At 38.0% G+C, this 15,959-nt stretch overlaps 1 protein-coding gene across 1 annotated transcript in view; it reads left to right on the forward strand.

The window, feature by feature from the left end:
* The window catches only part of Idua (alpha-L-iduronidase), a 193,507-nt gene that overhangs the window by 31,027 nt on the left and 146,521 nt on the right, over positions 1 to 15,959 (forward strand). Inside the window, exon 2 of the mRNA XM_090374630.1 lies at positions 3,915 to 4,048. Within this exon, the coding sequence (XP_090230756.1) occupies positions 3,915 to 4,048 (134 nt within the window). The remainder of the gene's footprint in view (positions 1 to 3,914; positions 4,049 to 15,959) is intronic.

Below are 15,959 nucleotides of genomic sequence, written 5' to 3' on the forward strand. Positions count from 1 at the left end.
CTGTGCATAATTTACGAATTTCCGGGAACCAAAAAAAAAAAAAAAAAGATAAATGTTTTGATGAGAATGGGAACTGATACTCCCAATACTGCATCCAGGAAGACGATGTACTCCATGGTGTGTTGAAGGAGAGAAGGCAATAAAAGCTTATTGAAGAATTGTTGGTTCATTAAATGTCTGACTACAATTATTAGGAGCAGGAGTGGAAGATTTCAAAGAATCACAGTGTTAATTTGAGGCATTGTTTTCATCAAGCTCCAATGGTGTAGTAGACTGGTATGTCCAAGTAATCAGTAAGTCTAAAAATTGTAACGTTATACCTATGGATGAAAGAGGACACCACGTGATCAAAAGAATTGTTTTAGCCTTACCAGTTAAGTGCCCCCCCCCCCCCCGTTTCAGGCTGCAGAATTTTATTTCTTCCATGAAAATTTTGAACTCACACTTAAGAGGAGACTACTTCATTAGTATTAGTTTTAACCATATAATTCAATGAAGGCTTTTGCTGCACTGGCCAAAAAATAAATAAAGTAACTAAATAAAAATGAACAAAAAGGAAATAACGTGTTACCAGCTGGCTTTTGTTTTCTAGTCACACACAGCTGGTCGAGATGCTGAGGCTTTTGCAATTACTAATAACCTTGCACAGATTGTTCATTTACCCACAAAAATACCAGACAATCCTAACTATGCAGCCAACACACTTGATCTTTTTCTCAGAAACAACCCTTTTAAGTACATGGTCGAAGTGAGTAGTCCTTTAGGGACCTCAGATCACAATTTGATGATTGTCTCTTCCCCAATGGAGCTTTTATCTAATGGCTATTTCCAACCTCGTGTTGTTTGGCATTACAAAAATGAAAAATGTGATTACGAGCAAGATTTCTTTTCTTCTTTTCCTTGGTCAGATTACTGTTTCAAAACTTCTGATGTCAATGTTTGCTCAGATCATTTCAGTGAAATTATTCTTGCAGGAATGGAATCCTTTATCCCACACTCCACTTTAAAATCTCATCCTTTATCTAATCCTTGGTTTTCCAATAAATGTGCTAAGGCTGTTCAAGAGAAGAACGTTGCATATCGTAATTGGCTTGTTTCCTCATTCTTCAGTTTCATTTTCTGCCTGCACCAAAGCTCACAACAATTGTAAAGCAGTTATTAATCAGTCCAAATTAGAGTTTGAACAGGCTAAGAGTAGAAAACTTGCTTCTTGCCCTATTGGTAGCCGAGCATTCTGGTCTCTTGCCAAAGCTATTGGCCGCTTCTTTTGCCTATCTCTGCTCCCAACTCTGTCCAAACCAGATGGTTCTGTTGTCACTTCAGCCAAGAATAAAACTGACCTGCTAGCATCCCATTTTTCTTCCAACTCATGTATTAATGATCTTGGTAAAACACCTCCCACCATTCCCAACACACTCCATTCAATGCCTCCTGTGGTCTTCTGTCAAAAGGTTTGAGATGGATTTTGACGAATTTTGATTTTAAGAAAGATCCATGTCCTAATGGTATTTCTCCACTTGTTCTCAAAACCTGTACTCCTGAACTTACTCCTGTACTTTGCCGCCTTTTTTAACTTTCTTATTCCAAAGGTGTTTTTTTTCCTTCTGCTTGGAAATTTGCTCATATCCATCCAGTTCCTGAAAAGGGTGACAAATTCGTCCCATTGCAATTACTTCTGCTCTTTCTAAAGTAATGGAGAAATCAATTAACCGCCAATTCTTAAACTATCTAGAAACCCTCCATCTGATCAACAATCACCAGTATGGATTCCATCAGTGTCGATCCACTGGTGAAATTCTGGCTTATGTTACCCATTTATGGACAAATTAAATGGAAAAGTTCGGTGAAATACAAGCAGTTGCTCTTGACATCTCAAAAGCTTTCAGTCATGTTTGGCATAAAGGTCTTCTAAACAAGCTTCCATCTTATTGTTTGCCAACTGTATTTTGTAATTGGTTATCCAGTTTTCTCTCTGATCGCTCACTGAGGGTGATGGTAGATGGCTCTCTATCTTCTAACTTCTCCACTAATACCGGTGTCCCCCAAGGTTCAGTTCTTTCCCCCACTCTTTTCCTCTTGTATATCAATGACCTTCTTCCATTGACTGGAAATCCTATCCATAGTTTTGCCGATGATAGCACATTGCATTCAACTTTCCATTTTGAGGCTTTGATCGTGTTTGGCATAATGGTCTCCTAAACAAGCTTCCATCTTATGGTTTGCCAACTGTTTTTAGTAATTGGTTATCCAGTTTTCTCACTGAGGGTGATGGCTCTCTGTCTTCTAACTTCTCCACTAATGCCGGTGTCCCCCAAGGTTCAGTTTTTTCCCCACTCTTTTCCTCTTGTATATTAATGATCATCTTCCATTAACTGGAAATCCTATCCATAGTTTTGCCGAAGATAGCATATTGCATTACACTTTCCATTTTGAGAATCCTTGTCCTGCTCAATTAGCTTCAGCTTCTCAAATATCCGCTACCAATTCCTTAAATGCCAATCTCCAGGTAATTCTTCACAGGGACAAAGACAACTTAGTTGATTTCAATCCTTCTAAAACTCAGTCTTGTCTTATTTCTTACAAAAAAAAAAAAAGATTCTTCTGCTCCTATGCTTATGTTTAGTGACACTCCAATTTCTAGACAAAATAATGTCTCTTTTTTGGGATTACCCTGACTTCTAATCTCTCTTGGCACAAGCACATTACAAATATTGCTTCCTCTGCATCTAAAAAATTTGGTTTCTCTTTCACTCATGGCATTACTTTTCTTCCAAACAGCTGTTCACTCTATACAAATCTCAAATCCGCCCTACCATGGAATATTGTTCCCACATCTGGGGCGGTGCCCCCAAAACCTCTCTTAGGCTTCTAGATTCCATTCGGAAGAGGGCAGTTAGGTTAATTAATGATGTCTTTCTCTAACAGAGTCTCTCCACTCACTGTCTCATAGACGTACTGTGCCTTTTCTACAGATACTTCCATGGGCACTGTTCTTCTGAATTGGCTTCTATAATTCCTGCTCTCTCTTTCAAAACAGTCCAAACACGTGCCGCCGCCAGCCAGCATCCATTTACTATCCAACTTCAAACCCACAGAACCAACTTTTCATCTTCCTCATTTATTCATTCAACTGCCGTTTTCTGGAACAACCTTCCTTCATACGTATTTCCTGAAAATTACAGTCTACAGAAGTTCAAGTCTAATGTCAACAAATATCTTCTTTCATCTTCTCAACCTCCAACCCAAGCATGGTTCTAAGTACTATAGGGGTTATAATACCTCTCGTGTTTAGGGTTTTGATAAAAAAACAAACAAACTGATGGAATCTCTAATTGCGACAGAGTAGTGGCTGTTCCCAGTCTTTTGTCACTTAAATCATACTTGAATTTGAAAGGCTCATGCTCACAGCACACCTGGATAGTGATAATCATTGTACTTAATGGAGTTTTTTTCAATCTCGCGGTTCACTTGAAAAAGGTTGCAGCGCTCCGGTTGGGACCACTGCAGTAGTGAACTGAACACCTAGCATAATATAAGCTTATATATTTTAGATTTAATGTTTCAGTATATACAGTAATTTGCAAAGTATTCTCCAATATTAAATTAGACTAGAATCAGGAGCATTAACTCAAGTTAAGTAGGAAGAATTAGAAATTAAATTGAAGTTGTTTTTTTTTGTTGGTACCTTCAAGTTGAGGGGAAGAGTTATTGACCCACACACACACACACACACACACACACACACAGAATGATAATGACACTAAATTATGTAATGTTTTCAGAACCACAGAGTACTGTTGGATAGGTTAAAACCACTGACTTAACAGATAGTATTCAACCAAAGAAACTAAAATAAATTTTGGATTTAAAACTTTTTGTAAAAAAAAGCTAAATATATTTTACTTTATTTTCAGAGTAAGAATATGGAAATGGATGAACAGTCACAGTTTGGAAAATGTGACAGTAACAAATATAATCGTTACAAGGTATTCATAAATCTAAATGAATATAGGCTTGTTCCTCATTTTTGGAAGAGTACTGGTTTGTGGTATGTTATTGTTTAGGTTTTTTTTTTAGTTTAGGTAAATAAAAATGTTAAGCTTAAATGTTAAGCTCAGTAATTAAGTGTTCTGATGTTGTGGCCACCGTAGAATCAAGTTTTTTCCTTTCTTTTTTTTTTTTTTTTTTTTTTGAAGAATTTCGAAGTTTTATTAAAAATTAAAACCATCTATAAAGATGCCAATTCTCTGGATTTATGATGGAGAACTCTCTTTTTACACAATTTGACAATTTCTCCATTTTTTTCTGAATTCTTTTCACACAACAAAATAGTAAAACTTCATTAAAATTTGAATTTGTTAAAAAAAAAATTGCAATTTTCTTATTTTCTGTAATGAATTGGTCATTGGTTGTGTTTCAGTAAGATGCCAGAAATGTATGATGTAATATTTCAGAACAGAAGACCTATATGCAAAATTTTCCACATATTATAAAAAAAAAAAAAAAAAACTTTGGACAGCAAGAGGAACTTATCTAATATATTGTCTAAATGTTTCCTTAAAGAATTTGATTCTTCATTTAATCTTCCAGGAGAAACAGTAGTACCACAGTTAAGCAGTCTGCAATAATTCTTGCCGAAACATTAATACTAAATTGTTGCCATTGCATTAACTGGATAATGGCATGCAGATACCCTTATGCCCAATCATGAATATTGTGAAAATTTATCATGCCATTTCTTGTGAAACCAGCTTAATCAGAAAACAACATGGAAGGTAGAAAAAGAAAACCATGAGCACACTGTTGCAGGAACCAACAGTGGAACCTTAGCATCAACCACAAAAAAGCTTCACCTTGGTAGGAAATCAGCAAGGCCTTGTAACATTTGAATATGATATAGATAAAGCTGTTGTTTCTATAAAATTTTCCACATAGTTGTGTGTACTACTTCTGTTATCCTTTGGGTATTGTCATCAGGATTTTCCTCCACACAAGCCAGTATCAATTCCTCCAACCTAACAGTTCTAGTACTGGTTCGTTTATTACCATCCAAAACTCTCTTGTTGACTGATCTTGTGTCTCCAAGATTCTTGTCTTTTCTCTAAAAGGTCTTCTTATATGGCAAACATTTATTCAGAAACGTTTCTGCAGACACTTCTTGCTGTGGCCGCATTAGCATTAGTAGAGGCATTTGATGCAAGAAAGCAAGCTTATGCAGCATCAGCCAAAAAAAAAAACCACTTCCACTTCACCCCTCTGTTCGTTCAAAATACCTGTCCAGCTGAGCCTTAAACTTATTTAGGCTATCAACGTCCATGACAAGGGATGGAAGTTCTGTTCCACCAACCAACCACTCGCTGGCTAAAGGCAAATTTCCGCACGTCTATCCTACATCTGTCTTTCCTCAATTTGAATTTATGCCCTCTCAGGTGATTATTCTGAGCGAGAGGAAGAATCCTATCAGCATTGAGCATGCTCAAACCATTCAATGCTTTATACACCTCTATCAGATCACCTCGCTGGTGCCTAGTCTCCAGACACTGTAATTTGCAAAACTTAAGCCTTTCTTCGTAAGAGCACCCCTTTGTTCCATTCACTAATCTTGTTGCCCTTCTCTGTACTCGTTCCAGCAGCTCTACATCCTTCTTGAAATGAGGCCTCCAGACCTGTATACAGTACTCTAGGTGTGGCCTGACCATTGCCTTATACAAGGGAATAATCACCTCCTTATCCCTGCTAGAAAACTTCCTATATATCATTGACAATACACCATGAGCTACTCTTGCAGCCCGTCTGCACTGCTCAGAGAACTTCATATCTGCCTGCACAACCACCCCCAGGTCCCTTTCATTCTCTACCACTGTCAGTGTAGTACCAGAGAGTTGATACGTTGCTCTGGGGTTGCTGTTTCCCATGTGTAGTACTTTACATTTGTCAATGTTAAACTTCATTTGCCACCTCTCAGCCCATCTGCTCAACCTTTCCAGATCCTATTGCAGCAGCATAGTGTCAGTAGTGTCCTTGACAACCCTGCCTACCTTTGTATCGTCTGCAAACTTCGACATTAAGCTTGATATACCATCATCAATATCATTTATGAATACAGAAAACAATAATGGACCCAACACTGAGCCCTGAGGGACTCCACTAATAACATTAGTCCACGATGAGCAGTGTCCATTGATTACCACTCTCTGTCGTCTCCTCCTCAGCCACCCCTTTATCCACAGCAGCAATTTGCCTCCAATGTCACACTGCTCCAATTTGTGCAGCAGTCTTCCATGTGCAACAGTATCAAAAGCCTTTCTAAGATCCAAGTATATAATATCAAAGTTATTCCCTGCATCCAGTTCCTTTGTGACTGCATCATAGTATCCAATCAAATTGGAAAGGCAAGACTTCCCCTTAACAAAACCATGCTGTGTCCGAGCTATAATTGGAGCCTTGTCTAAATGATCCTGCAGTGCTTCTTTAACTAGTGCCTCTATTAATTTTCCTGGAACAGAAGTTAAACTCACAGGTCTATAATTGCTTGTGTCAGCCTTTGATCCTCCTTTGTGAATTGGGGTCACATTTGCACATCTCCAGTCTGCGGATACCTCCCCTGAGTCCAAGGAAGCTCTCATAATTATGGCTAAGGGTTTGCTTACTTCCTCTGCTGCCTCCTTTAATATAACTGGATAGATCCCATCCACCCCGCGTGCCTTTCTTGTGTTTATCTTCAACAGTTTCTCCTCCACTTTACTCTCAGTTATTACAAGATTCTCTAGCTCACTGCTAGAGTTGAATACACCTCTGGCTTTCCCCTCGCTAAATAACTCCTCATGTGTGAATGTCGATGCAAAATATTCATTTAGTTTGTTTGCTACCTGAACAGGATCATCAACAGTTGACCCATCGATATCAAGTGGACCAATCTGATTCATCCCCTTCCTTCTAGAGTTTACATAAGTAAAGAACTCTTTGCTGTTTTTCTTTGCATCCCTTGCCAAAGATTTCTCGTACTCTGCCTTCGCCTGCCTAACCTCCTTTGTAACTTGGTTACAGATCAACTTGTATCTATCATAGGCTTCTGTGTCGTGTTAATTTGTATGTATCCCATGCATGTTTCTTCTCTGCCATATGCCTCATCAGTTCATCTGACATCCATTTAGGCCTAAACCTTGAACAATATTTCTTAGTTGGTATGTAAAGCCTAGTAGCTTCCAAGATAAGTTCTTTGAATGCTTCCCATTTTGCATTTGCTGTTGGTAACATCATCAGTTGGTCCCACTGTATAGAATTTAAATACTGTCTCAGTCCATCGTAGTCGCCTTTACGAAAGCAATAACCCTTCCCTTTACCCCTAATGGTATTTACCTCTGAGTAAATCCCACTTCAGCACACTGTGATCACTGCCACCTAGTGGTTCATTTATCTGCAGATTCTTAATGCATGAAGAGTCACTGCTGATAATCAAATCAAGAGTATTCCTCCCTCTAGTTGCCTCCCGAACATGCTGATGTAGAAAACAATCATCCAATAAATCCACAAAAGCCTTGCTAGTGTGTGAGTGACCAGCCCCCAAACTCCAGTCAATATCTGGGAAATTAAAATCTCCCATTATAAGACTCTCTGATTTACTGGCCCACTCTATTTCCCTGTACAGTTTCTTATTATACTCATCAGAGTCATTAGGCCTATAGCACACTCCTGCTCTCAATTTTGATCTCCCAATGCTTATGTCACACCAAACTGACTCGACACTGCACTGTCCAGCGATGTCGACTGGCTTCACTTCCTTGGATTTTATGTATTTCTTAACTAATAGCATAACCCCTCCTCCCTTCCTATCCAGTCTATCCTTTCTGTAGACGTTGTACTCCCCAAATTCCAGTTCTGCATTCCTTATATCTGTGTGACACCAAGTCTCTGATATCCCAACAATATCTGCCTTTGATGTTTTGAGCAATACCTCAAATTCATCAAATTTATTTACTAAACTCCTAGCATTGGTGTACATGCAAGTATACATGCACCTATTTCTATTCTTAGCTACCCTAACACAACTCATGTGTTTACTTGTACCGCAATGACTCCCAGCAGTCTCTGAAATATTCTGAATCTTGTTTTTCAGGCTTCTGCTCATTCCAATAGAAGCAGCGCAAGAATCTCTTTCACCTCTGCCAGTGGCTACTGTTAATCTATTCGTCTTTGTATCCCCCCAAACTAGCAGTTTTCCGACCCACCTAACACTGCCTCGATAGCATCAGCAAACATTCTTGCACCCTTTCTATTTAAGTGTATCCCATCCCTGTAGAAGCAATCTCTTCTGTTAACAAGTACAGTCCAGGCTGAAAAAAATTCTACCCCTTGAGCCTTGCACAATCTTTCCAGGGCCGAATTGATCGACAAGGCTCTCATCATATACCCCCATCATATACATTACATTCAGCAAGTCCATGTTAGGTTCATGTCTATCATTATTCAGTTTGAATAAATCTCAATCACCACTTCACATGCACACTTTCACTTACTTGCACAAAAAGTTTTTAAAGTTTTTTTTTTTTTTTAACTAACTGAACTACATCTAGAGTAATTTTTTAGAATTTAAAAAGTTTCTGGACTTGTTGCATTGAAAACTAATGCAGTAAAATGCTCTGGCTTTTCTTATTTTAATAATAGGATGTTCTTTTATCTGTGGATAGTAAAAACATTGATTGGAAGAGCATAATATGCGACGTATAATTTTTGTAATCCAAGAGTTGGAATTCTAATCATTATTGCCTATAAACAGAAAAGATTTGAAACACAGGAAGTTGTTTAAATCACTTTAGTGACAAAAAAAAATGTAATAAACTGATACAAAAAACAGAAAAATTTAATAGACTTAAACAATTTAATAATAATAAAAAAAAGTTAATGTTGAATTTTCATCTAAATGAACACTTTTGTTGTCAAATTCTTTGCACATTATTTGATTTTTTTTTTTTATTCATCATATTATTTCTTTTCTTTGCAGTTTAACAAGCTTCAAATTTTTTTGTACCAAGAACATAATTACACTGTAGAAAAAGATTTGAAAATTTGGTTGCAACATTGAATGCTCCCTAGTGTTCTCCTGGAGTAATTGGATGAAATTTTTGACAACAGGGTGATTTCTAACTGCTACTTTGAGTGTAGGGCAAAGGACTTACATGGCTTACAATGTCACCTGATTTTACATATTCACTAACAGAACACAAAATTGCATTTTGCATCAAAATGAACCACAATTTTTTTTAACTTAACACAAATATGCATCCATTTAATTTGGGCCAATAAATGAGCACTGTAAAAGGAAAGGCACATGAAATGAACAACTATTCAATAGTGGCACACTGATTGAACTTGTGCTATTTCCATTACAGCTGGGATTTTGCTTAGTATCAATCACATTGTTAGATGTTAATATTTTCCACAAGAGAACATCAGCCAAAAAAAAAAAAAAACTATTCCTCCCCTCGCCCCAAGAATTTTTTTAGTTCTTCTTTGAACCTACTAATGGCTGAAGGCAAATTTCTGCACATCTATCCTGCAACCATCCTTGATCAGTTTTAATTTATGCCCCTTCATGTGTTTCTCAATCCATTCAAGGCCTTAAACACCTAAATCAGATCTCCTCGCAGGTGCCTTACTGCACAATTACCCCTGGGCCTTCATTTTTTACTATCCCGAGTAGTACCACACAATTAGGATGTTAATCTGGGATTACAGGTATCCATATGCAGTACCTTTCATTTGTCAAATTTAAACTTCAATTTCCATTTCTCAGCCCACTGGCGTAATTTTTCTAGATCTTGTTGCAGTAGCTTACCTTTATTACTGCCATTAACCACCCTACCAATCCTAATATACCTTTATCAATATCATTAATAAATATTGAAAACAACAATGGGCCCAGCACTGAACACTGGGGGAATCCACCAATAACATTATTCCAAGAAGCGCAGTGTCCATTAATAACCACTGTGTCTTCTCCCACTGAACCCTCCCTTTATCCATAGCAGTACCTTGTCCTTGATGCAACATTGCTCCTGTACATACAGCAGTCTTTCATGTATCAAAAGCCTTCCTGAAATCCAGTTATATCAGATCAAAATTATTTTTTGCATCCAGTCCTTTTTTATTGCATCATATTATCCTGTAAGATTTGTCAGACAAAACTGCCCCTTAACAATTCCATCTCTGACTGCTGTATAATTGCATTCCTTTTTAGATGGTCCTCCATTATTCTTCCCGAACAGTTATTAAGCTACGCTAACAGGTCATTAATTAACTCATGTCACATTTTGATTTCCCCTGTGTGAACTGAAGATACATTTGCACATCTCCAGTCCATGAGGATCTCCTTTGAATCCAAGGATGCTTTCATAATTATGACTAAGGCTTTGCTGCCTCCCTTAATATAATTTGATAGATTCCTTCCACCTGTTTTTTTTATATTTACGTTCAACAATTTCTCTTCCACTTGCCTCTCAGTTATCACAAAATCATTTAACTTCCCATTAGAGTTTGATAAACTTTGGGATTCCCTTCCCTAAAGAATTCCTCATGATTGAATGTAGATGCAAAATAGTTATTCAGTTTGTCAGAAACCTGAGCAGGGTAATTAACAGTTAAACCATTGACATCAAGTGGCCCAGTGTAATCCAATCCCTTCCTTCTGCTGTTAATATGAGCAAAGACGTATTTGCTGTTGTTCTTTGCATTTTTTGTCAGAGACTTTTTGTGATCTGTCCTAGTTTGCTTAACCTCTTTTGGGACTTGATACAGACTATTTTATATATACTATAGGCTTCTCTATCACCTAATAATTTTTATGCATCCACACATTTTTCTTCTCTGCCACAAGTCTCATCGGTTCATCTGATATCCATTTATGTCTAAGCCTTGAACAGTATTTCTTAGTTGATATGAAAAGCCTAGTAGCCTCTATAATTATTTCCCCAAATGCTTCACATTTAGAATTTGCTGTTGGTAACATAATAAATTGGTCATACTGCATTGAATTTAAAAACTGTCTGAAACCACTGTATTCACCCTTATGAAAGCAAAAGCCTTTCCCTTTACCTTTGTTAGTAGTTATGTCTTTAAGTAAATTCTGCATCAGTACCAATTTATTATGTTACCAACAGCAAATTCTAAATGTGAATACACTGTGATCACTGTCATCAACAATGGGTGTTTTTATTTGCAGATCATTAATGTATGAAGAATCACTGCTGATAACGAGATCAAGCTTACTGCTTCCTCTTGTTGCCTCTCTAGCATGCTACTATAGAAAACATCCAATAAATTCACAAAAGTCTTGCTAGTGTGATTTCCCAACCCACAAATTTTAGGCAACATCTGGAGAGTTAAAATCCCCCATTATAAGACATTCTGATTTACTGGACCACTTTATTTTTCTTATAGTTGTTTGGTATACTAATAACAGTTATTAGGCCTCTAGCACACTCCTACTCCCATTTTCATTTTTCCAGCTTATGTCACAACAAACTGACTGAACATTGCACTTGGCATCCATGTTATCTGGATGTACTGCCTTAGATATAATATGCTTCTTAAGTAAGAGTGTAATACCCTCCCTCCCTCCTGTATTGTCTGTCCTTCTTTTCTAGGTTACTAGAGGGGCCCCTGGGAAGTCAGTCAGAGGAATTCCAGTGTTTTTTAATTTTCATTAGGTTAATTATGGCTCTTCACTGGAATTTTGAAGCTCTTTCTGGTGATTGCTTTTTTGCTAATTTTATTTTATTTATCAAGTACGAAAAATTTTGTACCTTCACCATGGCTGTAACAATGACAGTCATTGTTACCATTAGTGAATGTCGATGTGGCGACCACTTTTTTTTGGCAGCATTCAGGATTTGATAAATCCCAGCAAAATAGGATTAATATAGACTTTATATCTGATGATTCTGGATGTGTAATTAATATAAATTTTGGATGTAATGAGTGCAAATGGTTAGTAGTAGTAACAATAATAGCATTAACAGCATCTTCATATCATGTTTTTGGTGTCCCCTCCCCCCCTTTTTTACCCGAAATTCATTAACATATATAACTTGGGAACATATATATTGATGATATAAAAAGAAAATAGATGTTGTTTTGTTTGTCCCCAATAGAGGAATTAAGGCATGCATATTTTGGCACATCGAATCCCTCACAATGTCCGATTCAAAGGACAAAACTACCTTAAAACAATCTGTAGTGACTCTAAAAGACTCAGCAAGAAATGAGCAGCCTCCACTGGATATTGATGACCCCTCCAGGCACTCCTTGGACTGTAAACCAGTTCTTACCAGTAAAAGAAAACCCAGGAAGCAAAGAGAAGCAACTGACATCCCCAGACACGCACTCTGATTATACTTTTGATTCCAACTAACTCACACTGCACAGATTCTATGTTAGAAGACTTCAGACTCAGCAAAAGCTAGCTCTTTTGGTGCTTAGGCTGCTTTTGATAAGAAGCATGACACAACCACTCCTATCTTCCCTGTCTTTCCCAAATACATTATACATACCATAGCGGAACTAGTCACCTTCAATTTCTGGGTGGCACCACATTTCTGTTAGCCTTATTATGTCAGTATTAGATGTTCTAACCAGGAGTTCAAATTCAGCCATTTTGTTGACAACACTCCTGAGAAAAACGGTTGTTTCAACAACCGTTTTTCTTGATTTCTTGATCAAAGTAACTCTTTCGCACTACAAGAAGTAGACAAAGGCCCAGGAAGGAAAACCACCTTTCTGTTTCTTTTTATATTAATACTAACTTCCTAACTCAGCCGCTTGGTCACCTTGTGGCACTGCTCCTGCCTCCCCATGGCAGGGCCGGAAACCTGGGTGGTAAAGCAAACCCCCAGGGCCAAAAGGAGCAAAACATGGACTTTGAAAACTTTCCACTGATTCAGACAGCAAATCCAAATTCAAAGGATTTGCATCAACCTAATGATGACAAAACTAACCGAAAGAGACTGAAGACGGATGATTCCCTAATAGAACATCCGAGTTTCCTGATCCTGCATTCCTTAGCGAACCAGGCCCTAGGCAATCTATCGCCATTCCTCATACAAAAGTGTCTGGAAAATGTAGCAGGTTCCCCCAAAATGGTACACCATCTCAAATCTGTTGGTTGAGACTACAAGCTCTAAACATTCAGAGTACCTTCTCAAGCTCACAACATTCAATGGAATCCCTGTTAAGGTGTCACCACACGCAACACTCAATACGTCCAAGGGTGTTATTTCAGAATGGGACCTAATGTCTCAGAAGAGTAAATTGTCAACGAATTGCAGGATCAGAAGGTCATACAAGCGAAGAGAATTATGATTAAGAAAGATGGCGCACTTATTCCAACTCACAGTATCATACTGATATTTAGCTCACCCAACCTAGCATCATCAGTAAAAGCCGGGTATTTGAACTGCTGCATTCACCCGTATATACCAAACCCGCTAAGGTGTTATAAATGTCAAAAATTTGGACATTCCCAATCTGTGTGTAGAAGTGATGCAGTATGCCCTAACTGTGGATCGAAGGAACATGCCGAAGCTGATTGTAAATCGCAGTCCTCACTTTGCCCTAATTGTAAAGGCAATCACCCAGCCTTCTCAATAGCATGTGATCAGTGGAAATACGAGAAGAAAATCCAAAAATACAAGATAGAAAAGCAAGTCTCATTTTCTAAAGCCAGAAAACAATTACAGCAACTAATTCCGATGCCAAAACATACATATGCGGATGCTGCTCAGAAATTTCACTCAATATCAGTTCAAACAGATACATCAATCCCGCCAAGCATCTCTATTTCTGAATAGGCTCGAACTTTACTCTCCACTGTACCTCAGTCCTCAAAGCAACAGACTTCTAATAGATCTAATAACACACCAGTCACGATACCTCCTGTTACTCTTACAATTCCTGTAAGATCTACTCAAAAAGAAAACTCTGATCCCGGTAACAAGCAGCATGCTGAATCTTTCTTCATGGACACAAATGAGACTTGCTCTCATGAAGAAACGGAAACCATTCTGGACATTCATCCAGAAGATGTAATAGAGACCAGACCAATATTTTCAAAGAGAGACAAAATAAAAATTGACCGACAGAAACAGATTTCCAAAAAGCAGACAGACACAGCTTCTTCATTTAAATCCAAACAACGAAAAAGATCATCCAATGGAACTGTAGAGGCTTTCACAACAATATCGACGACATCCACGAGATAATTAAACATTATAAACCAATTGGAATCTGTTTACAAGAGACATATTTAACACCTCAGGTGTCTACTTCGGTAAAAAATTACACTCTCTTTCGGCAAGACAGACTTGCTACTAATAATGCTCACGGAGGAGTAGCGATACTTATAGATGGAAGAGTACCCTGCAAATGCATTCAGTTGCAAACCACTGTTGAAATTGTTGCCACATGAATAGCCATCGGCGTTACCCTAACACTTGCTTCAATCTACCTGCCACCCAGTCGCCCTTGTACCATACATGAACTTGAAGATCTTATTCAGCAGTTGCCAACCCCTTTCTGCTTATTGGGTGACTTCAGTGGACACCATCCATTGTGGGGTTCTTGCAATACAGATGGACGAAGAAAAATCATTGAAATGCTTATTGAAAGACGAAATTTAACCATATTAAATACTGGTTCACCAATTTACCTCCACCTCCCAACAGGAACAGTTTCTTCAATAGATCTCTCTATCTGCTCTCCAATCCTTTCCCCTAGTATCCAGTGGACAGCTCTGGATGATCCACTCAACAGTGACCACTACCCTATAATATGTAAAATTGAAACGTCACACTGCATACCTTCAGAAACTCACACAAAATGGAAATTTTCCAAGGCAGACTGGGCAAAATATACCACTAACGTATCCTTCGACAATCAGATCATCAAATCTCATCTGATTGACACAGTTGCCGACCATATTACAAAACAGATTCTAGCAGCTGCATCCACTGCCATCCCACAGTCAAAGTCGAGCACTCGTAGAAACAGAAATTATTGGTGGAACGAGGACCGTAAGAATATAAAAAAAGAAAAAAACCATGCATGGAATTTATTCCGCAAACATCCTACCACCACTAATCTTATAAATTACAAGAAAATTAGAGCTAAAGCCCGTCATATTAGAAAGAAAGCAAAAAGAGACTCTTGGGTTCGATTCGCAACTACAATTAATAAAAATACCGATGTAAGAATTATTTGGAGAAAAATAAGACAATTAAATGGCAAATTTCCCCTTTTGTCGTCCCCACTTTTCACCGTGAATGGACAGGAGCTATCTACTCCTGCAGAGATTGCAAATGCTCTAGGGACAGTATTTTCCCAGTTGTCTGACTCTACGGCATATGATCCATCATTTCAAAAGATTAAAGCTTTAGCAGAAAAATCCCATCCGAAATTTAGAACTACATCCTCTTTCCAATACAATACACCACTTACTTTGGTAGAACTTAAAGAAGCTTTATCCACCGCTAAGAACAGTGCTGCTGGCCCGGATGGAATATACTAGATAATGTTAAAACATCTAGACAATAAATCATTATCTTCACTACTGACCTTCTACAATCGCATATTTATGGAGCATTCCTTCCCCAGCTTCTGGCATCTTGCTTTTGCACTGGCGATACCCAAACCAGGGAAAGATCATTCTATTCCGAACAATTACAGATCCATTTCGCTCACAAGCTGCTTAAGTAAAACCATAGAAAAAATGATACACTGTCGACTAACGTGGTATCTTGATTCCCAAAATATTATCTCTGACAATCAATTTGGTTTCCGAAAACACCGATCATCTCTAGATCTCATGATCAAAGCAGAAACAAATATCAGGAATGCGTTTATCCAAAATAAACATCTAGTAATGGTATATCTCGACATAGAGAAGGCTTTTGACACCACTTGGCGGT

The sequence above is a fragment of the Mastigoproctus giganteus genome, chromosome 5 (genome assembly GCF_048544385.1).
Source record: "Mastigoproctus giganteus isolate SK-2022 chromosome 5, ASM4854438v1, whole genome shotgun sequence".
Lineage (NCBI taxonomy): Eukaryota > Metazoa > Arthropoda > Arachnida > Uropygi > Thelyphonidae > Mastigoproctus > Mastigoproctus giganteus.